Source organism: Pseudopodoces humilis, chromosome 26 (genome assembly GCF_049639895.1).
Source record: "Pseudopodoces humilis isolate 2021_Gansu_Grassland_sample_001 chromosome 26, ASM4963989v1, whole genome shotgun sequence".
In the NCBI taxonomy this organism is placed as follows: domain Eukaryota; kingdom Metazoa; phylum Chordata; class Aves; order Passeriformes; family Paridae; genus Pseudopodoces; species Pseudopodoces humilis.
Genome location: NC_142225.1, coordinates 3,528,383 through 3,549,327, shown reverse-complemented (window position 1 = coordinate 3,549,327; position 20,945 = coordinate 3,528,383). Strand labels below are relative to the sequence as shown.

At 54.2% G+C, this 20,945-nt stretch overlaps 2 protein-coding genes across 4 annotated transcripts; one reads left to right on the top strand and one right to left on the bottom strand.

Annotated features, from left to right (window-relative positions):
- Nucleotides 1–263: 263 nt before the first annotated feature.
- Nucleotides 264–5,837, bottom strand: MLN (motilin). 3 transcript variants are annotated; one of them, XM_088067194.1, is made up of 5 exons: nt 5,755–5,837; nt 3,728–3,853; nt 2,367–2,489; nt 1,150–1,252; nt 264–403 (listed from the first exon to the last, which is right to left on the bottom strand). In XM_088067194.1, exons 2-5 carry the CDS (start codon nt 3,842–3,844, stop codon nt 396–398), a joined length of 351 nt encoding a protein of 116 aa, XP_087923320.1. In that variant the 5' UTR covers nt 3,845–3,853; nt 5,755–5,837; the 3' UTR covers nt 264–395. The 3 variants fall into 3 exon arrangements, with proteins under 3 accessions (XP_087923320.1, XP_087923319.1, XP_087923321.1); XM_088067193.1 differs by lacking the exon at nt 5,755–5,837 and adding an exon at nt 5,639–5,679; XM_088067195.1 differs by lacking the exon at nt 5,755–5,837 and adding an exon at nt 5,639–5,679 and having other exon boundaries at nt 1,150–1,249.
- Nucleotides 5,838–16,130: 10,293 nt separating this feature from the next.
- Nucleotides 16,131–20,439, top strand: LOC102110095 (green-sensitive opsin). The gene is made up of 5 exons (XM_005529357.2): nt 16,131–16,685; nt 18,271–18,439; nt 18,715–18,880; nt 19,000–19,239; nt 19,390–20,439. The coding sequence occupies exons 1-5, from the start codon at nt 16,325–16,327 to the stop codon at nt 19,519–19,521; spliced, it is 1,068 nt and encodes a 355-aa protein (XP_005529414.1). The 5' UTR covers nt 16,131–16,324; the 3' UTR covers nt 19,522–20,439.
- Nucleotides 20,440–20,945: the final 506 nt, after the last annotated feature.

Below are 20,945 nucleotides of genomic sequence, written 5' to 3'. Positions count from 1 at the left end.
TGTTCCATGGGTTAAGGTCCCAAATCCCCCCTGACTGTCCCCTCCTGTCAGGGAGTTGTGCAGAGCTAGAAAACCCCCCTGAGCCTCCTTTTGTCCAGGCTGAGCCCCCTTCTCAGCTCCCTCAGCTCCTCACAGGACTCCCCAGAGCAGTGCTCAGGAAAACAGGGATGTTCTCCAGAACCTGGAGCCTTCCCTCTCTCTTCTTTCCCACACTGGGCACTCCCCATCTGTTTGAGAGGTTGGCAGGACAGAAGACACAAATCCTCCTTTTAATTACGCTGCACATTTATTATCTCACCTCAGATTTTGTTAATCTCTCTTACAGATTTCGTTTACATAAGTGGAGTCTTTCAGCTTGAGCAGCTCCAACGCTTTCTCTTCTGATCCTGCAGATATCAGTCAGCTAAATAGAAAAGAAAGAAAAGCACAAGTGTCCTTAAATCTGGCATTCAGTCTTTCCAGAGCTTTATGTGTTGTTTCCTCCTCCTCAGCTCTCTAACTGAAAGCTCAGAGGCAAACTGGGATCAGCACAGGCAGAACACTCCCACAGGGAGACTGGGACCCCCTTTCCTGGGCTTCAACATCCCAGAAAACGCAAAGGCACAGCCCCATCCCACCATCCCTCAACCTGCAGGTGGGAAGAGCTGCACAACAGCCTGCCCCTGGATATTTGCTGCTGCAATTCCCACACACGATTTCCCAAAGGTAAGGAGGATTTGCAGCAAATTGGAGTGTAATTAAGTGTCAGTGTTAAGCCCCCGTGCAGGCAGCGAGGTGTTCCAAGCTGGCTGCACGTGCTGAGCTGCCTCACAGGTACAGCTGCTGTTATGAGCTCTGCTGGAAATTGTTCCCTGGAGACTGAGGACTTTTTGGGAAGAGGAGGAGCAGGGAAGTGGCAAACAGAGCTGTTGAGAAGGGTTGTGCTGCTGCTGCCAGTCAATATCAGCTCTGGGCACAGGCAGCACCTTACGAGGGAATAACCTTCCCAGAAGGGTGCACACGGGAGCGGTTGGCAACTGAGGGCTCCACAAAGCGAGCAAACATGACACAAAAACCCTTCTGGGGAATATAAATATCTCCGTGCTGATGAGCTGGTGAGAAGAAGGAAAGGCAGAATTCCCAAGGCAGAAATCAACCCTCTGACAGTACCGTCTGGGGTGTCCTGTAACAGCTCTGCCAGCAGTTTCTCCAGGACATCTTGGTATATTTCCAGCTGCCTTGGGGTGAGCCAAGCTCTGACAGGAGGGGCCTGCTGTGGAGGAAGCCAGAGAAGTCAGAAAAAAAAGCTGAGGGGAGCAGAGGGAGGGAAGTTGGGGTGTTTTGACCCCACTTTGGTCGAGTTGATGGAGGGTTTAGGGAGGATTTGGAAGGAAGAGGATGACCCTCATATGGGGAAAAGCAATATTTTGAAGACAGCACACTCTTGAGTTGTTCAGAATGCTGTTGCATAACCCGTGGGCTGCCTCAGAAATCCAGATAAAGGCACCTCCTGGCAGCAGGGACTGCAAAGAAAATAATTTCTGAACCTTTTAATCCTCCACTGTGTGGCACATCGACCCTTTCAGCCTGAGCCTGCAGAGCTCCTGGCCCAGCAACAGCTGAGGATGAGCTGTGGTCCTGTTCCAGCTGTGCCTGAAGCAAAGAGCTCTGTTCTGGTGCTGGTCAGCTGTGGGGATGTGCTGGGTATTTCATGCTTTGAACTGGGCCCTTTTGCTGTTTAAATCCTGTTACCGAGAGTTGGTGCATCACAAGTGTGGGAGGAGTTGCACATTAAGCTGTGCCTTGGCCACATTCCAGCCTGGTAGGTCCTGCTGCCTGACCCACTGGGTCTGTCCCTATTTGGGGGGACCTGCACCCCCATTTTGCTGGTAGAGAACAGCCGAGCTCCCTGCAGGAGTGACTGCCCACACAAGGAAAAAGTTCCCTGCGCTCAAGAGGAAAAGTACAGTTTTCAGACTTGGCTAGCCAGGTACGTGCCTTTAAGGGCTTAGCCTGGCACTTCAATCCCTAAAATTGCCCATTTTCTGCTCTGTATACAGACTTTGAGGCCAAGTTTTTAAATAAGGCCTCGCCAGTGCAGAGAGCTGTGAGGTCAGAGCAGGAGCTGAAGTAGAACTGGGAGCTCCTGCCTTGCACCTGGCTGGGCTTCACTGCCTGGCAAAGAGACCTTGAGCTGTTCCCATCTTCCTCAGGGAGAAGCAGTCGGGTCTCAGGGGTGATCTGGCTACTGAACAACCAGGATAATTTGTGGGATGGAGCTAAAATTTCCCTCTGATGTAAGCAGGCAGGCTGGCAGAGGACATCTCTTGGACTCCTTGTCCCTTGCATGTCCCATGGGCTTCTCAGAGTCAAATGGCTCCACATACCTGGAGGGTCTTGGCTGCGTTGACATCCACGCCAGATTGCTCAGAGAAACCTTCCTCCTCCAGCTGCTGCAGTGAGCTCAGGGACTTCTTCTGCCCTGCCTTGTTCCTCTCCTTTTCCTGCAGCTTTGGGGCAGAGAGCAGAGGGGGCAGCTGGTGATGCTGGGGTGAGCAGCAAACCCACTCTGTACTGTCCCAACAATCCACAGTGCTGGGCACAGAACCAGGATGGTGGAATTCTCCTGGGAAGGGCCCATCAACTGTGGCCTGAGTGGCCTTTGGGGACTGGAATTCAGCAGTGCTGGGGACAAGGTCGGGTTTCGGGGTGGTGTGTGAAGGTCTGCAGTAAACAGGATTCACATGTGTGTCAGCAGCACTGGGACCTTCCCATGGGGGCTGACAGCACTGGGACCTTACCCAGCTGTCCCACAGAACTTGGCCTGGGTCTGTTCTGGAGCACTGCACGGAAATTGGACCGAGCCCTGCATGTGCAGAGGTCACGTTTTCCCAGCCTTTCTGCAGGTCTGTAATGTCAGCCCATTCCCATTTATGGGGCTAAAGTTGCCTTCAGGAGCCTCTGGAAAAAGTCAGAGGTGCTTTGGAGTGTGACAGATGCAGCAGGACTCATCAAACATGGCACAGGCCGTGCTCAGTGTCCAGCGGGTGAGCACAGGAGGAGCAGGGACAGCCTTTGGGGGACAGAGTTCCCCCTCTGTTCATGCAGAAAACCCCCAGTCCCTCGCAGACACAGAGCTACGAGGGCTGTGGGGTACAGCCACAGCCCATGTGGGTCCCCCATCCTCCTCAAGGACATTGAAGGATGCCTGTGGTCCCCACAAAAAGCAATTGTTATCCAGGGATAGGTGTTGGAAACGGGATTTCTCCCGGTATGCAGGGGCTCGGCAGTGCGGGGGAAGCTCACTGGGGCTGTGTTTCAGAAGCTGCCTTCTCTGAGCCTGCCTGACACCTTTCAACGCTATTTGTTTCACTTCAAAAGGAAAAACGTTCTCTCTGCGCGTCCCAGAGGTGACAACCAGCCGGGGGATGGTTAATTATTTGTTACAACAAAAGAGCCATCACTGAGCTGATGGGAGGCTGCAGCTGCTCTGGAAGAATTCCAGCACCGAGGAAAGGGAAAGGACCCTCAGGGACAGCAGGTGACAGCCCCACAGGTGTGGCAGACCTTTGGTAGAGGGGTCCAGGCTCTCTAAAATACCCTCTCTTCAAAATCCCCTTGGCTTCCCCCCAAAGCCGTGGATTGTGGGAGAAGGAAATCAGTGTCTCCTGTTGATGGTGTGCACTGGCAGTTTGGGGGATGAGGATGGGAGAAACTTTTCCTCGTTTACTCATTCCAGAGGGGTTACCTGCATTTTCTGGAAGTCGCTCTGGGTGAAAAAGGGCATGAAGCCTTGGGTCTGCTCAGCCAGCACAGACAGCAGGGACACCAGCAGCAAACTGGCCACCACCTTCCTCGAAACCATCCTGAGAGCCTGGTCAACATGGGAAAGGAGACAACAGGGACAAGAGTGGAGAGAGGTGTTTGACAAGAAATGCCTTTGGCTCTGCACCAGCTGCGATCCAGCTCAGCCCCAGCCCACTAGAGGGATATTTACTCTTCCAGTTGCTCCTGAGCTGAGAATAGAAGTGCCTTGACTGACAATTCTCTTCTCAAAGCTGTTTGTGTAAACAGATTTGTTCTTGAGCAACATCTCCAGAGATTTCAAGCCCAGCCCTTCAGGATTGCTCCAGCCTCCCTGAGTTCTCGAGCCTCAGCCCTGCAGCTGAGTTGGTTTAGGACCTGCACACATCCGGAGCAAATTCATCAATCCCAGCACCAGCACAGGGGACAGAGATGCTGCAAAGAGAAAAACCTTCACACAGCCGTTTTGTTAATTTTTTGTTTTGATTTTCCTCACCACCGGAAACCTTCCTGGATGGACTGGATCTTTTAAGAAGCCTTATTGAGTCCAAGAGAGATGAGAAAGGCATTTTCCAGCCTGGCTCTGTCTGAGCCTGGATAAAGGGCTTTAAAAACCACCTCTGAAGTGATCTAACTATGACTTCACATCAGGAAAGGACTTATGTAAACATTGAATGTTCTCTTTAAATATTAAAATATTCTCTCTGGACAGACTTAATGAAATCTGGTCCTACAGCTTAACTTCTCCACCTGATTGGAGCCTGATCCTTAATTAGTTTCAGCAACCTCTTGGTTTGGACATTATTGAGAAGACATTGTTAGGTCAGATTTGACTCCTGAATTAGATTTCCCATAAATATCAGCTGGTATTGAACCAGGGGCCAGTAGAAGTTAATAAATATTCCCTTTCCACAGCACCTGTCAGTCACATCCTCTCCTTTCCCTTCCCTGGGCACTGCACCAGTGCCACCTCCCCCTGTCCACTCAGACCAGAGCCACCTCCTGCCCTGGGACTTCCCAGGGTGTCCCAGCCCTGTTTCCTGCAGGGATCCAGGCAGGAATTCTCAGGCTCCCCTTGCAATGCAACCTCAGCAGCATCAATCTTTGGTACTTTTTCATTTGTTCTATCACTGCAGTAAGTATATAAATAAATAAAATACTGCTGAATACAAAGAAAATAAACCCAGTCACCTCCTTCAGCTCTTCTTAGCTAATCCCTTCAGGAACTGATTCACTCCCTCTTCTCCCAGAAACACCCACACAGACTTCTCCACTCAGAAATATACTTGTGGAATGGCCCTCCCCAGCTTGGCAGGCAGGACCTGTATTCCAGCCCTGAGATCTCCAGCTCAGCACCTCTCCAGGCACAGAGCACTTGGTGGATTTGCTTCCCAGCTCCAAAGGGAGAAGAAAAAAGCAGGAGGATCCCAAGTTCAGCATCAGCACTGTGGGCACAGGGGCTGGGACAGCGGTGCCAGCTCTGCTCACCCCCCCAGGACCCAGCCAAGTGCCAGTGTGGGGGCAGGAGGGGTGGGCAGCTGGCACTGTAACAGGGCAGGACATTCACCTACTGAGCTGTCTCACAAAAAATCCAAGCATTCCTGGCACTAGGACCTGTCTGAGAGCGGTTTTGTGCCTGCTCAGAGCAGCTCCTGAGCATAGAGGGACCAGGGCACCCCACAGCTCTGCGGCAGTGCCCGGTATCTGCCAGGTGCCCACCGGCGGCAGGAGCTGCTGGGATCGGTGCTCCCAAGTTGGGATGAGGGAAAAGCACCTTCCCCCTTTCTTCTGCATTGATTTTGTTCCCTCCTCCTCTGAGCTGGCTCTGCTGTGGCCAAGGGATGCCAAGACCTACCTGGGAGAGCAGCCACAAGACACTGGAGGTCAGAGCTCTTCTCCTCCTGTCACACCTGGATGCTCCTGCAGGTTCCCCTCCCTTTATAAACCCATCCAAGCACTACAGTCACTCACCTGTGACCCTGTCCAGCTGCCTGGCTTGCATGGAAACAGCTTTCCCAGGCAGGGAATGTTGTTATCTGCGCTGGAGTTTTCCGAGTTTCTTGTTTCCAGGCAGATCCCCTCTGCTCCACCCCAGGTTCTTCAGCTGTTCCTGGTGGTCCCGCAGCTGAGGCAGATCTGCTGCTGCCTCGGTTTCCCCATCTCTAAGAGAAATTCCTCTCTCCTGGCTTGTGTTTTTACATCCTGAGCCTGCAGGACAAGGTTTTTAGGATGTGAATGTCCCAGCACTACAATGACACCTGTGTCAATTATATTTCTACTGTAATTGCTAATCACAATAATATCAAAATTGCCACTTTGAGTCTTCAAGTGGCCCCTTCTCCCATCCTCACTGAGCCTGGCAAACTGATCCCTCTCGGGAACACAACCCCTGCACTGCCATCCCTCTCCAGACAAACGAGGTGCTGAGAGAAGGGGGGAAATGTGCAATCCATGCTCTCCCGGGACCATCAGCCAGGAGCTGATGCCAGAGGGCTTGGAACCAGGCCAGGCACATCCTGATGCTGCTCCTGAGCGAGTCTGGGAGCAGCCAGGCGAGGGGCAGGAGGGAAAAACAAGTTGGGAAGCCATGAAAACTTCCTGCATCCAACGGGATCCATGGTTTGGGAGAGCGGAAAGCAGCAGCATTCCTGCCTGGCTGGGGAGGGATATCGGGAACAGTGATTGCCCAGCCCGGGAATGCCATTTGTCTCCTGGAAATGCCATTTGTCTCCTGGGAATGCATATTTGTCACCTGGCCCCATCACAGCCAGTCAATAGGACGCAGCACACCAGGTGTCACCAGGGACCTGCTGCTGTCACGGCCGTCAATAACGCTCGATTTGGGACAGAGCCCTCCTGGAAAACCTTGTGTCCAGCACTCAGGTGCTTCCCGGACCCCTGGGCATTTGCTCCAGCTTATCACCCCCTGGGCAGTGGAAAGCTTCCAGAGACTCCAGCACGGCTTTGCTCCCTGGAAACTTCCCTGGGAATGTGGCTGGGGGTGATGGAAAGGATGTCACCCACATATTGTGGGGCTTCCCCTCCCTTCCCTAAACACTTTGCTCAAACCCCATTTGATTCCCATTTTAATTGACTTTTCCAGTCCTTTCCCTCGCATGGTTATGATGGATGCAGCTGACGAGTCAGCAGATGGTGCTGGGAAGTGACAAATTAGTTACCAAGAAAGGTCATTTTCCAAAGCACTAAACTTTCCCGTGTCTTGTCCCACTGTCCCTCCAAGACGCGTCCGGCTGGCAGCTTTCCATCCATCTGGGATGGAACCTTCTGCCTCAGGAAGGACAACCTTCCAAATCAAACAGAGGGATGAAAATTAATCATATCTGTATTAGCTGCATGCAGCCTGCCAGCTTCGCCTCTTAATTATGCAGGAGTGCTCTGACAGGAAGGAATCATGGAGCTGAAAAAGGATCTGACTCCAGGGCTGGAAGCGCCAGGGCAGGTGGGAGCAACAGGCACATCCTGGCTCTGGCTTAGCCCAGTCCATAAACGCAGCTTTTGGCACATCCTGGCTGCAAAACAAGGATAAATGAAAATAAAAACCCCAGCTGGAGGTCTCCCTGCCAGCACTGTAATTCCAAAATTCCATCCTGCTGCATCCCTGGCACAGTTTGCAACCCGCAGCCCCCAAAACTCCCCTTTGGGCTCCCGTGCCAAATGGCAGCAGAGGTTAGAGGCTCAACCAGAACATGATGTGCAGGATGGGCATGGGTGCAGTTCTGCTTGTTCTGAAAGTTAAACATTTGGCATAACTGGGAGTCATTTTCCCAGGAAACTGGCAGTGGAAGTGCAGTCCATTGGGCCTGGGAGCAGTTGTGGTGTCAAGGAACAAGGGGCAGAATGAGCTGCCCGTGCCAGAGCATTTCTCTCCATGTCTGTGCTCCCCACTCCAAGCTGCTCCAGGCTTGGGCTGTCTGGCAAAGGGATGCAGGAGGGCAGGAGATCAGAGCCTGATGTGGAATTTGAGCCTGGAGTAAGCACGTGGGGCAGTTTGGAGGACTAAAATCCCACCTGGGCAGGCACTGGGGGCTCCCAGCAGAGCTTCCCATTTGGGGCTGAGCATCAGAGCTCCAAGAGCCATCAAGGGCCACATCCCCTTCCCCCATATCCAACAATTTCCTGGATGGAGCAGGGAATGGGGAACAGGAATTTGTGCAGGACCTGTTGCTCCCACAGCCCTACCAAACCCACCATTAGGTTTGGAAAAATCCCGTCCCCTACCCTCAGTTCCCTTCCTGGAGCCCACAGGAATCCATTCTCACCCCACTCCTGTGGAATTATTTTTGCTTGGGGTCAGATGGGTCCAAAACCCGGCATGGGATTGAAAGGTTGCAGTCACACAGCGAGGCCAGCATGGGAAGGAGCTCATTTTGGGCTCCCAGCTCAGGAAACAGGAGCTGAAATCTTCTCCCAGCCCAGGCAGATCCTCCAGCTGTTGCCCCTGCATAGATGTGGCACGGATTTCACAGGGTCCTGAGGAATAAAGCACCAGTGGCAGATTTTAATGCAGTTTTCCAAATATTAATGCCAGATCCACATTTGCAGAATTGCAGGCTTAAAGCTAGTATTCATTTGCAGCGGGAATATTTTAAGGGTCCAGATTTCCCCCTTCCTGTTCCCATCCCACTTGGATTCCTCCCAGCTCTGGTGTAATTCCAGATAATTCCTGGCAATTCCTGGCTGGGCAAGGGGCAATAGGAAGGATTCACCTCCTGCTGACTCCTCAGCCCAGTTCAGCTCCTGGTTCTGGCAGCAAAGGGTGGTCTCAGATTAATGGGGAGTTTTCTCATGGAGTTTCTCCCTTTCCCGCTCCAGAGGCTCCAGGGGCTGTGAGCACAGGGCAGGTGTGGGGAAGGAAGGGAAGGTTTGGGGGAGCAGCAGAGGCTCAGGAGCCTGTCAGGGGCAATGATCTCACTTTTAGCTCCTCTTGTGGCCCCTCTGCACCCGCAGCTCCCAGAGCTCCCTGAGAAATAGCTCCATTGCAGCAGCTCTGGGATTGGGATTTACAGCCCAAAATTCACACCAAAGCCTCTCTGGAAACCAGCCCTGAGGGCACCCCAAGACTGGGGAAATTCTGCCTGCTGCCTCAGTTTCTCCATGAAAGAATAAAAGAGGAAAAATGGTTTTCTGGACAGAGCCTGGGTGAATTTGGCTTCTCTACAAGGGCTGGAGGGGACAGGCACTGACCAAAATTCCTATCCCATAACAATCCTCTTTCACTTGTATCAAAAGTAAAAAACAAAACATTTTTTAACAACCTTTTTTCTAATAAAATAAATGTCTGTGCTTATAAAATTTCTCTTCTCTCAAATAAGGAAAGAAATAAACAGGAGAAAAATGTTTCCTTGCCTCATGTCTCTACATTTTTGGTCATTCTTTTGCCACCCTCTCCCTGATCTGGAAGAAGTGAAGAGAGAAAGGAGAGGAGGTGAGAAAACATGATGGGATGCAGCTCAGCTGTTCCCATTTTGGTTTTCAAATCCGATCCACCCGGTTTTCACTTGAGGGATCAGGAATATTTTTAGGAATGGTACAAAATGCAGCCTCACACCCAGAGAGGGGCTGTGACTGGTTTGCCCCATGGGGCTGGGTGGTGTCCCTGGGCACCCCACTGTCATTTTGGGGTGCTGTGAGCTCAGGCAGGCCATGGGAGAGCCAAGCCATGCCCTGGGCTGAGCTCAGAGGCAGGGAAATCACTCAGATTTCAGCCAAAGAGATCCCTGACCTGCTCTCAGGGGACATTTATTCAGTTTGAGGGGGAGGAATTCAGCTTATCCATACTCCAGGCACCCTCTGACCTTTCACTGCCTCATTCCCTCCCTCCCCTGCCCTCTTCCCATAAAAAACACCAGTGGATCAGGTTGAGCACTGCGAGACAACAACACCAAGGCACCAGAAAAAGCCCCAAATGTTTTTTTGGGGGCTGCTCAGACCATCCCATCAGCAGAAGGAGGAGGATGAATGATATTCCTGTTCCCCTATGGGGTACAAAGTGAAGGGCTCAGGTAAGGCTGGGCTTGCTGCAGGTGGGAAAGGGGAGGTAGCAGCAGGCTCCAGCCACCGGGATCTGCACCGGTGCTCACCATGGACAGCAGCCACTGCTGGGCCCTTTGAAGGGGAAAGAGGGGAAGGGAAAACAATTGTGGGGGAAGAAAAGGAGGAAAATAAAGAAAGAAGAGGAGGGAAAGAAGAGCAGGGAAAACTATCAGGGTGGAAGAAGAAGAGGGGAAAAAAGAGAGGGAGAGAAGGGGAGGAAAAACAAGCAGAAGGAAGAAAATGAGAAAAAGAAATAAAAGAGGAGGGAAAGAAGGGCAGAGAAAACAATTGGGGGGGAAGGAAAGGAGGAAAATAAAGAAGAGAGGGAAAAAAGGACAGGGAAAACAACTGGGGGGGAAGAAAAGGAGGGAAACAAAGAAGAGGGGGGACAGAAGGAGTCCAGGCATCATTGTGCTCAGCAGTGCCAGCTGCCAGCAGATTTCCCAAGACTGGATGATGCCAAATTCCCAGGATTTCTTGGTGCTCTCACTGGAGTCTCAATGCTCATCCCAGAACCCCTCAGTAATCAGTGGCCATTTATCTGCTACAGAGAAGGGCTCAGGCTCTCAAGGTACCAATTCATCCTGGGAGGAACAAAGAGGCAGAGCTGGATGGCTTTGGAGTGAAAAAGAGACTCGCATGTGGTGGGTCAGTGAGCTCCTGGGTGAGGGATCCCGGGAGAGCCTGGGGAGAAGGAACAGCAGCACATCCATCCCAGCTGGGATATGGGGAAAACGGACTGGAAAACTGTGACAGCAGCAGAAAGATCTGCAGAGCCTTGGGGCCTGTGCAGCCAGGCCTGATCCCAGCACAGGGCTCACTTTTGATAAAATGCCCGTTTAATCTGTGGATATTTTGCTTAGGTGCGGAATAGCAACCTCAGCGAAAGCCTCTCAACCACAAAGGCTTTAGAGGGCTAAACAGTAAAGATTGGGAATTAAGGAGAATAAATATTAATGAAGCGGGTGGGAAAATGCATCATTTTTGCAGACAATCCTGCCCGTGCTCCTCTGTTCTGTTTACGGCTCTCTGGAGCAGGAGCTGCACGTGCTCGGAGGGATCATGCTGGGATGGAACTGCAGCAGGAGCCACACAGAGGCTGCAGACAGCCCACATCCCTTGTGGAAAAGGGAGCAAGGGCTGCCCAAGGAAAGGGTGTTTGGGCCAATATGGGATTCAAGGTGCAGTGACTGGTGTCAGTGGCTGCAGGTCAAGCCCGGAGTGGCGCAGCCGGAGCCAGCACTGTTACATAAAGGTATGGGGAGCAGCCTGGCCTGGGCTGGATGGAGGAAATGAATCCAATTACAGGATGAAGGGCACAGGGAGAGGATGGACACATTTGGTTCACAGCAAATCCCTAAAAGGCTTTAAAGCAGGGATGGCTACAAGAGGACACAAATGAATCGCAGTGCAGGACACACGGCCACCACCAAGAGCAGTTGGGGCCTTGGAATTGGGCAGGAGGCAGGAATGGGGCTCTGCACCTGGCTGAGGGAGAAACACTGCCAGGATGTGGTTCTTCTGGGAGCTGGGACACCAGTTTGGCTGTTCCTGGGGATGTTGGAGCAAAGAGCCAGCCCAGCCAGGCAGCAGGGAACAGCCCTGCTGGAAAAAGAAAACAAGCAGGCAACCCCTAAATTTCCTCCGTTTATGATTCCCATAAGATTATAACCCAGCTGCCCGTGTCACAGCAGGCTCCAGCCTTCCACTGAGAAAACTAAGGGCTTGTATTAGAAAGAGAAAAAAAATTAAATTGACCCAGTTATGACAAAATGAAGCAGCACGTTCACAGCGTCGCTGTGGAAGCCCATGAGCAGCCACAACAAGGCCCTCGGGAGTCACAGGATTCCACTTCAAATGAGATTTACAAATTACAAGTAAAAGAGCTGGATTATTTCTGTGTGCCTGAACCCCCTTTCCTGGCTGCTCAGGAGGGCTTAAGTGGACACTGCAGGGTGAGGGAGGGTGCCGTGCACGTGCATCCCTTGGGAATTTGGGAAAAGCCTTTCCTTTACCTCTCTGACTCTGCAGACTCTGTTCAGGCAAAGGAGAGGAGCTGCACACAAATCCCTGACCCCCATCTCCCCCTGGCAACTCCTGCTCAACGCCTCAGAAAGCCCAGAAACCAGACCAAAATCCATACTGGCTCCGGTTTGCGGGGCAGGAAGATCAGAGCGGCGTTTTTGCCGTCACCCCTGGCAGAGCACGACTCGCTCCAGGCGCAGCCACGGGAGCGCTGCCTGAGCTGCCGGGATTTGCCGGCTGTGCTGGCTGCTCCTCGCTGCGGGGCCGGGGGGACTGTCTTGCACACCTGCCCACTCTGCCACAGCCCCGGGTTGTCACCGAGGGAGAAGTGTTGACAGCACCACACGGAGCGGAGCAGGCTCGCAGCTGAGCCGGGATTGCTCAGCTCCTTGGCAGGGAAATGACAGGGCCCAGAGTGCCTGTCTCTCCAAGGAAATCCTGCAGCTCTTGGAGAGACATTACCTGGATAAGCAGCAGGAGGAAAAGGCTGGGAGCTGACAGAGCGTGCAAATACTGGGAGAAGAGGTCGGCATGGGGAAGCTCTCCCCACATCTCAGCTGCTTTATGGCACCAGGGGAGAACCTGGAGCAGGATGGACATGGAGAACCTACATGGAAAACAGGAGCTGGAGTCCCTCCTGCTCAAATGTTGTGCATGAAAGACAGAAGACAGCCTGCTGTGCACCCTTATTTTTTGGGACAGAAGCAAGGGCACCTCCACGTGCACCGCCAGCCCCTGCCCTGGGTAGGTGCCCAGGGCAGGGCCACAAAGCCAAAGAGCCACCAGCCATGGCCAGGTAATCCCTGCTGGGGGAGGGCCAGCCCAGCAAACCCAATTGTAAATACATCAGTGTCCTCCTTCTCCCTGCCACACGTTTAAATCTATTTGATCCACTCTAATGGATTGATCTACAAGTTTGTGCACACACATCCTGCTTTGGACGGGCGGCTGGCAGCGCCTCACCCATCACGGCCTGTCAGCTTCACTCAGCCTCACCTCCAGTGCAGAGCGAATCCAATTACAGGATAAAGGGTTTTCTTCCCCTCCATATGGTCTCTATAACGCTCTGGCTTTATCTTGCCTTAACCCCTTTCCTGGTGAGGGAGCTCACAAGCCCGGCCTAAGCAGCTCAGCGCCATGGCCCTGGGTGGCTGCTATGTGATAGGGGAAACGGGGTCTTCCCAGGGCACCCAGAGGCACATTGCTCCCTCTTTTCCTGCCCACTGGGGAGGAATGAGCTGCCACGGGAGGGAGATTCAGGGCAGCACTGGTTACAAAACCAGCCAGGAGCACAGGAGTGAGCTCAGCCGTGCAGGCAGCCTCGTGCTCACAGCCAGGGTTCACGGGCTGTGCGTCAGCTCAGCACCAGGAGCTCAGCACAGATGTTCCCTTCATGTCTGATTTGTTGTGCTTTTGCATTTCCCTCCACCTTGCTCTGCCAGGTGTTCCCCGGGTGCCCCTGGGCAAGTGGCTCCTGTGGCTCCTGTGCCCAGCAGGGCTGGGGATGGGCACCACAAAGGGCTCCGGGACCTCACCTCCCCCATGTGAGCTCTGCCTGTCACTGATCCCTGTGAACCAGGCGTGTCGGCTCTGTGCAAGCCGGTTATTTGATTATAATTATCATTCCTTGCTTTACACAGGACATGAAAGCCCAGAGCAGCTCAGGGCCCCGTCACGCCGCGCGCGAACAAACAACGAGCGAGAGACAATCCCAGCTCAAAGCGTTTGGCAAAGCAGGAGAACCTGCAAGGGGCAAGAAAAGCCTTTTCTTGAGGACAAACAGAGCAGCAAAGCTCTCCTCCCACATTAGGCAGGGCCTGGAATTTGCTGTTGTCATAGAGTCAGCACAGAAAACAGCCGGGAGCTCTCCAGGAGAGAGAGCAGCTCATAAACTTTCCCTGCTAAGAGACACCAAATTAAAGCCATCTCTGAGACAGGGCTGCAGCAGGAGCTGAGGTTGCATTCAGGACATGTCCTGGAGGGACCAGCCACCCTCACCGGTGTCATTTCCCTGCTCTGGGTTTACTCGAGGCCTTGGCCATTGCTCCGGCTGCGCTGACCTGCCCAGAGCTCTAAATCCACCAGCCTGGGGGCAGTGACCCAAGGGGACACATCCATGAGGACAGCTGGGAGGGGACAGCCCTCTGACAGAGCACAGCTGGCTCCACAGGCAGCTCCCAAAAAAGGGGAAGGGCCTGGTCCAGGCCTTGTTGATGGTCAGTTGAAACCCTGTCAGTGCAGTTGTCCTGGGAAAGGTGTCTGGGGACCACCCATGAAGCCAAATCTCCTCCACACTCAGCTGCCAGGGTGAATTGTGAGGACCTGCTGAGCCAAGAAAGGTGCCTCTCCCAAAAAGTGCAGCTGAGTGTTCCCCCAACACCCAGCCTCAGTGTCCCTCTGCCCCCCACAGCCTCTTTTGCACCACTCTTGACTTTAGGGGAGGGCAGCCCACCCCAAAGGGGTGCCAGGAAGGGATGGGAGGTGACAATTAACCTTCCCATGCGATACCCGTGTCCAACTGCAAAACCTTGGAGAAGCACCAGAGCTTTGGGATGCTGCTGGCACTGGCAGTGAGGCCCAAGTGTTTTTGAAATGAAATATTGAAGAGTTGCTTTCTCTTTTGAAGGTGGGCCACAACAGTGAAATATTGGAGCTGGAGAGTTGTTTTCTCCCATGGGAGCTGGACACTGGAATTGAGATGGATGCACAGCTGGTTTTGTGGGTTAGAATTTCTGGGGTATCCTTTGATATTCAGCTCATTCTGCAATGTGCCCAGTTTTTGTACATCTGGAGCCTGACCATGGCCAGGAGAGGAAGGAAATTCCTCCAGGGAAAGCTCTGTGAGAGGCAAGGCCATGGGACTCCTCCACTTTCCACTCATCCCCTCAAGGAGGACCAGGACCAGGAGTTCAGTACCTCCTTCACAGTGCGATGATTCCAAGAGGCACATCCATCCCATGGGGATGGAGCCCTCATCCCAGGGCACCTGAGGCTGGCCTGACCCACTTCCCTGCACCACGTCCTACTTCTGCTCCCACTGGATCTGCACAGGCGGATCAGAGATTAGGACACCATCCATCCCAACACCCCCTTAGCCTTCCGCTCCCAGCCTCCAGCTCGGAGACGCTCCAGGCTTGCAGGAGACCTCATCCATCCCACAAAACAACGGTGACTTTTTCCATGGGCCATGCCTTGGGGAGGGCAGCGAGGAGGAGGCCCAGCTTACCTCGTTATCCGATCAGCTTCCTTAACGCCCCACATCCCCAGGATTAATGGAAGAGCTTCCCTAAGGCGCCTTAGGCAGGTCCCCTGGAGAAGGAGCACCCATGACCCAGAACAAGGAAGGAATGGGGAAGAAGAACTTGGATGACATGGAGCACTGGCACTGGCCCTGCTGGGAAGGGTTTCCCAGGCTTGTGTGTGCTGGGATGGGGATCCCACACTCCGTGCTGAGAGCCTGGGAAAAGCTCCCTTCCATCCCTCTGGCTCTCCCAGGCTGGGCTGGTCTCTTTGCAGGGAGTTCAGGACATCTTTGCTGTCCTTTGCCCGTGGCACAACCAGGGGTGTAAATAGGGTCACCCAACCAAGAGCCCTGCCCAAAATGCTACATTTACCAAAAAATTATCAACTGCATTACTTTGGGGATGGGAAGTGGCTTCCCCTCCTACCTTTGCCCAGCTCCAAGCCCTTGGCTGTGTCAGCAGAGCCTGGATTTGCTCTGGGGGATAGGGACCCCAGAAGCCCCCATGCTGAACCAGGCACCCGAAACAGAGCCCAGCCAACAGCTCAGACCCACAAAGCTCGGTCCAGTCTTCCCCCAGTGACCTCCCCAAGGTCAGTGGGGCAAAGTTGGCCACTCCCCAGCCCCCAGGTGGTCTCATGGGGTCTTTCAGCCGCCCAGGGACACCCTGAACCTGTGACACACTGTGGGACACCAGCACAGCCCCATTTCTACATTGGCCACTCCCAAGTTCCCCACTGCTCCTCCCACTTTTGCCCCTCTTCCCAAGTGCCCCCCACCCCATCCCTTCCTGCCCCCAACACATTAAACAACATTAAACACTTAATGGCAATTAATACGCTTTAATGCAGGTTTTGGGGCCAACTGGCTGCTTAGAGGGTGCTTAAACCATCAACCCCTCTCAATCCTGTTGCCCTTGTCATACAAAGTTAGCCGAGCCCCTCATCAGCCTCCCCCCTCCCTGGAGGAGGCCGGAGGGTATAAAACCACCCCGGGGCGCGGCACCACCAGCCCCCGGCACGGCACAGGCCAGGGCACCGCCTCCATCCCCTCAACTTCTGCTCGTAATTCATTAATTTTTTAGGCTGGGGGGGAATCCTCTCGCTGCACATTTTCCACCTTGGGAGGGGGTGGGGCTTCCCTTTTTTTATTAATCGGAGTCGGAACGCAATTCATTGCAGAAAACCCCTCCGGCAGAGCAGCTCCCGTAGCGAAGGCAGGATGAACGGGACGGAGGGGATCAATTTTTATGTGCCTATGTCCAACAAGACGGGGGTGGTGCGGAGCCCCTTCGAGTACCCGCAGTACTACCTGGCCGAGCCCTGGAAATACCGCCTCGTGTGCTGCTACATCTTCTTCCTCATCTCCACTGGCTTCCCCATCAACTTCCTCACCCTGCTGGTCACCTTCAAGCACAAGAAGCTCCGGCAGCCCCTCAATTACATCCTGGTCAACCTGGCGGTGGCTGACCTGTGCATGGCCTGCTTTGGCTTCACTGTCACCTTCTACACCGCCTGGAACGGCTACTTCGTGTTCGGCCCCATCGGCTGTGCCGTGGAGGGATTCTTTGCCACGCTGGGAGGTAAGGGCTAGGAATGGGGGCTTGGGGCTTCCTTCTTCAGGGCTTTGAGAGCCTGGTTCCATCCTTTCATGGCACTCCTGGGGTGTGCAGCGTTGTTCCCCCTCATGCGGGGCTCGTCCTGCTCTTAAAACTGGGGAGGAAAATGGATTTCTGTGTGTTTGACCTTGATAGCAAGGAGCCTCCACGGCATCGGGGCAGGGAAAGGAAGCCTGGGAAGGGATCCTTGTTTGCAGGACCCAGCTTCTGGTCACCTGGCCCTGCTGGTCACTGGGGGTGCCATGCCAAGGTGGTTACCAGAGACCTGCCAGGGATGAGCACAGCATGTTCCCGAATCAATGCCAAGCAGCTTGGACCAAGCACAGGCTTGGACTTGATCACCTTAGAGGTCTTTTCCCAGCCTTCACGATTCCATGATTATTCCTTTGCCCAAAGGCTTCCCTTTTTGGGGAAATGGAAGGTTTAGAAGGAGAAGGGAACCCCATGGAAGAGCTACAGGGTGGAGAGATGAGAGGGCTCAAAGCTTATCCAGGGGCAAAAGGAATGGGAGGAGGATCTAGGGTGGTTCCCAGACTCCGCATGGACGACTCAGCTCTCTCCCAGCTGCACCAGATTTGGGTGCCCTTGGGATTTTCCTTGAGGCATTTCTCAGGGTCACAAGTGCCGCCAACACTTTGCCCTGTTGAAAAACAGGGAGAATTCACTCGGCAGCCAGAGCCCACGCAGCCAGCCCTGCCCACACCACACCTCGTGATGGATCTGACAGCCAACAGTCCTTGTTGGAGAGACCCAGAGCCTCCACAGGGACTTTGCTTTCCTTCCCCTAAATGAGGCCACTTCCCACAGTGATGCTGCTCTGAAAATACACGTTTTAAAAATACGGATATTCTGCCAAAGGCACGGCTGAATGTCCTGATCCAAGCTGAGGAGCAAGGAAAGGCTTGGTTTTGGGGTCAGAAGATCCCAAAGTCTGCCCCATCCCTGCTCAGGGAGCCTTGGGCAGCGTTATTTTGCCTTTCCAATGTTTGAACCTTCCTGCTCCCAGGGAAGGAAGCTGGCTGGGAAGCAGCGGCTGTGGAGCTGCAGGTCCCCAGTGAATCCCAGCTCAGGGTGTCGTTATCAGCAGCTTATCACAGCTGGGGGCATTAGCAGGCTTACAGCACCGACTAAAAGCTCCCAAATCCCCCGAAGTTTAATTATCCCTCATAAATACATGTGCACGTTTCCCCACCCACACAGTCCCCCCTCCCCGCACCTCCCCCGATCCAGCGGAAGGCTCCTGAAATGCACATTTAAAGGAATCAACAGGTTTGGAGGCATCTGGCAGCACTGCCGGGAATTGTGCTTCCCCACGCACAGGTGGGATTCACCCCCTTGATTCTTAATTTATTGACAACCCCCATGGTGATTCCTCCTCCGCCCCCAGCATCCCCTCGGTTCCCAGACCTTCTGCACATTACGGGTGGAGGATTCCCAGTTTTTTAACAGGATGCTGCTTATCCCACGCTGATCCCCAGCTCCCTCTGCTCTCTGGAAGCACCAAGGTGGAGCCCAGAGGAGCTCTGACCACTCTGTGTCCTCCCTGCAGGCCAGGTCGCACTGTGGTCGTTGGTTGTCCTGGCCATCGAGCGCTACATCGTCATCTGCAAGCCCATGGGCAACTTCCGCTTCTCTGCCAGCCATGCCATGATGGGCATCGCGTTCACCTGGGTCATGGCCATCTCCTGTGCTGCCCCTCCGCTCTTTGGCTGGTCCAGGTGAGCCTGAGGATTCCCAGCAGCAACTCCCCATCCCTCCATCCACCCAGGGAGAGCAGGTGGCTCCCGGCACAGAAGGGCTCGACCTCCGAGGAGGGAAATGAATGTCCCATTCCCACGGTAGGGAGGGAGTGTCACAGCAAGCTGACACTGCATGCTGGAAGTGCACCCAAACCACGTGTACCACCCTGCCGGTATCCCCCATCCTCAGGGAATTCTGTCCCTGTTGCCCCCAAGGAGGGTCCTGGAGCAGATCCCGACCTTTCTCCCTGCAGGTACATCCCGGAGGGGATGCAGTGCTCCTGCGGGCCCGACTACTACACCCACAACCCCGACTTCCACAACGAGTCTTACGTGCTCTACATGTTCGTCATCCACTTCATCATCCCCGTCGTCATCATCTTCTTCTCCTACGGGCGCCTCGTTTGCAAAGTCCGGGAGGTAACGGCCACAGGGGACTGGCGGGGACGGGGCAGGCGGCTCGGACAGGACAGGGGACGTGGGTTGGGGACAAGGGTTGGGGGTAGAAAACTGCTCCTGAGCACCCTCTCTGTGCACAGGCAGCTGCCCAGCAGCAGGAATCGGCCACGACCCAGAAGGCGGAGAAGGAGGTGACGCGGATGGTGATCCTCATGGTGCTGGGCTTCATGCTGGCCTGGACGCCCTACGCCGTGGTGGCGTTCTGGATCTTCACCAATAAGGGCGCCGACTTCACAGCCACGCTGATGGCAGTGCCTGCCTTCTTCTCCAAGAGTTCCTCCCTCTACAACCCCATCATCTACGTGCTCATGAACAAACAGGTGAGACGCCCCGGGGCTGGGCAGCACATCTGGGGGCTCCACGGGCACGTTGCTCCTTCCCAGAAGGGGTTGGATCTCAGTCCATGCAGAGACTCCTGGTCCTGTAGCTGGCCCCCAGTGCCACCATTCTCATTTCTCTCCTCTCCCCAGTTCCGTAACTGCATGATCACCACGATCTGCTGCGGCAAGAACCCCTTTGGGGATGAAGACACCTCCTCTGCCGTATCCCAGAGCAAGACCGAGGTCTCCTCTGTCTCCTCCAGCCAAGTATCACCCGCATAGAGCATGGACAGTTTGAACTGGGGTGACCTGCCGAGCTCGGGGACCCAGACAGACACCCCACAGCCTCTCCCTCGCGCCCCTGCCCCCATCCCTGCAGGAGAATTTAGCTGTGCCCGTCCTGCCGTAGCGTGCCCTGCGCAGACCCCACCCCACACGGGGATCCACACTTGGCAGTCTAAGCTCTGCCGCTCGGAGCCCGGGGAGCCCTGCCCCGGCTCCCAGGAGCATGTCACCTCTGGGGGACTGTCCCTTCCTGTCCCTGTTGTGTTCACACAGCAGCGGTTGGTGGGGACCCCAAACCTTCTTCTGCCTGAATCCCACTCCCTGTCAGCATCGCCCTGCCCTGGGCTCCAGGGAGTGTCACAGGAGCATCCAGGCCTCATTTGCAAAAATCTAAATATTCTGGCAAAGCCCCAGGTGCAGGACCCCGTGGCTGGGGTGGCCCCATGTGCCCCCTCACCAGGGCCTGAGCTTGGGGATCTCCAGAGCCTCCCTCCCACCAGGATTCCCAGCAGGAATCGATTCCCACAGTCTCTAGAAATCAATATAACAAACAGAGCCACGAGCAAGCTCTGCTTCCAGCCCAACTGCCTCTATCCCCAAGACAACACTGTAGATATATTTTTTTGTCTTGGAACCTGTAAATATTTGCTCACGTCCTTTGAAGTCTCTATCCCTCTCAGCCCTTTCCTTTCTCCTCCTCCTCTTCCCGACTCTGAAGCAGAGAAATTCCCCTTCCACCTCTGCTCCGGCTGGACAGGCACAGCCAACCTCGGAGGGTGGGGCCGGGACCCGAGCTTTCCTGTACATATTTTATAAATAAATAATCTCATGCCAGCACAAGGACGTCTGCAGTCAAGGAGTAGGGATTTTAAAAAGTAAGAAATAAACAAAAGCAGCACAGAGAAAAACACAAATGCTCAGTCCTTGTCCTTTCTCTTGGGCTGTGGGGATGAGATGCTGGTGGGAACACGATGCTGCTCTTGGAGACACAAGCCTGCAGCTGTCCCAAAAGCCATGGGAAGGGGGATCTGTGGGTGACACCATTCCCACAAAGTGCCAGCCCCATTAGCTGCAGCACCAAAGGTATTTAGAGGCAAAAAGAGACAGAAGGTGCACAGCCCTCGCTGCCCAGCCACTGGTTTTGGTACTTTCATATTTAAGATTTCCCCATGTAGCCTTAAGTAAAGCTTCAGCCGAGAGCTTCTCACACAGTTCAACTTCCCCTTCCTGCAGGGCCCTTGCAGGAGGCATCGTGACGGAATTGGCAGTCAGGGAAAAATTGTTCCCTGTGCCAGTGAACTCGTTCTGGGGTGGCTGGAGAGCAAAACCAGTACCATTGCTGCCAGAACCTCGCCCTCCTCCCCTCCCTGCTCAGCTCACACTTGCCCTCGCCTCGGTGTGTTTCCTCCTTTTTGGGTCCA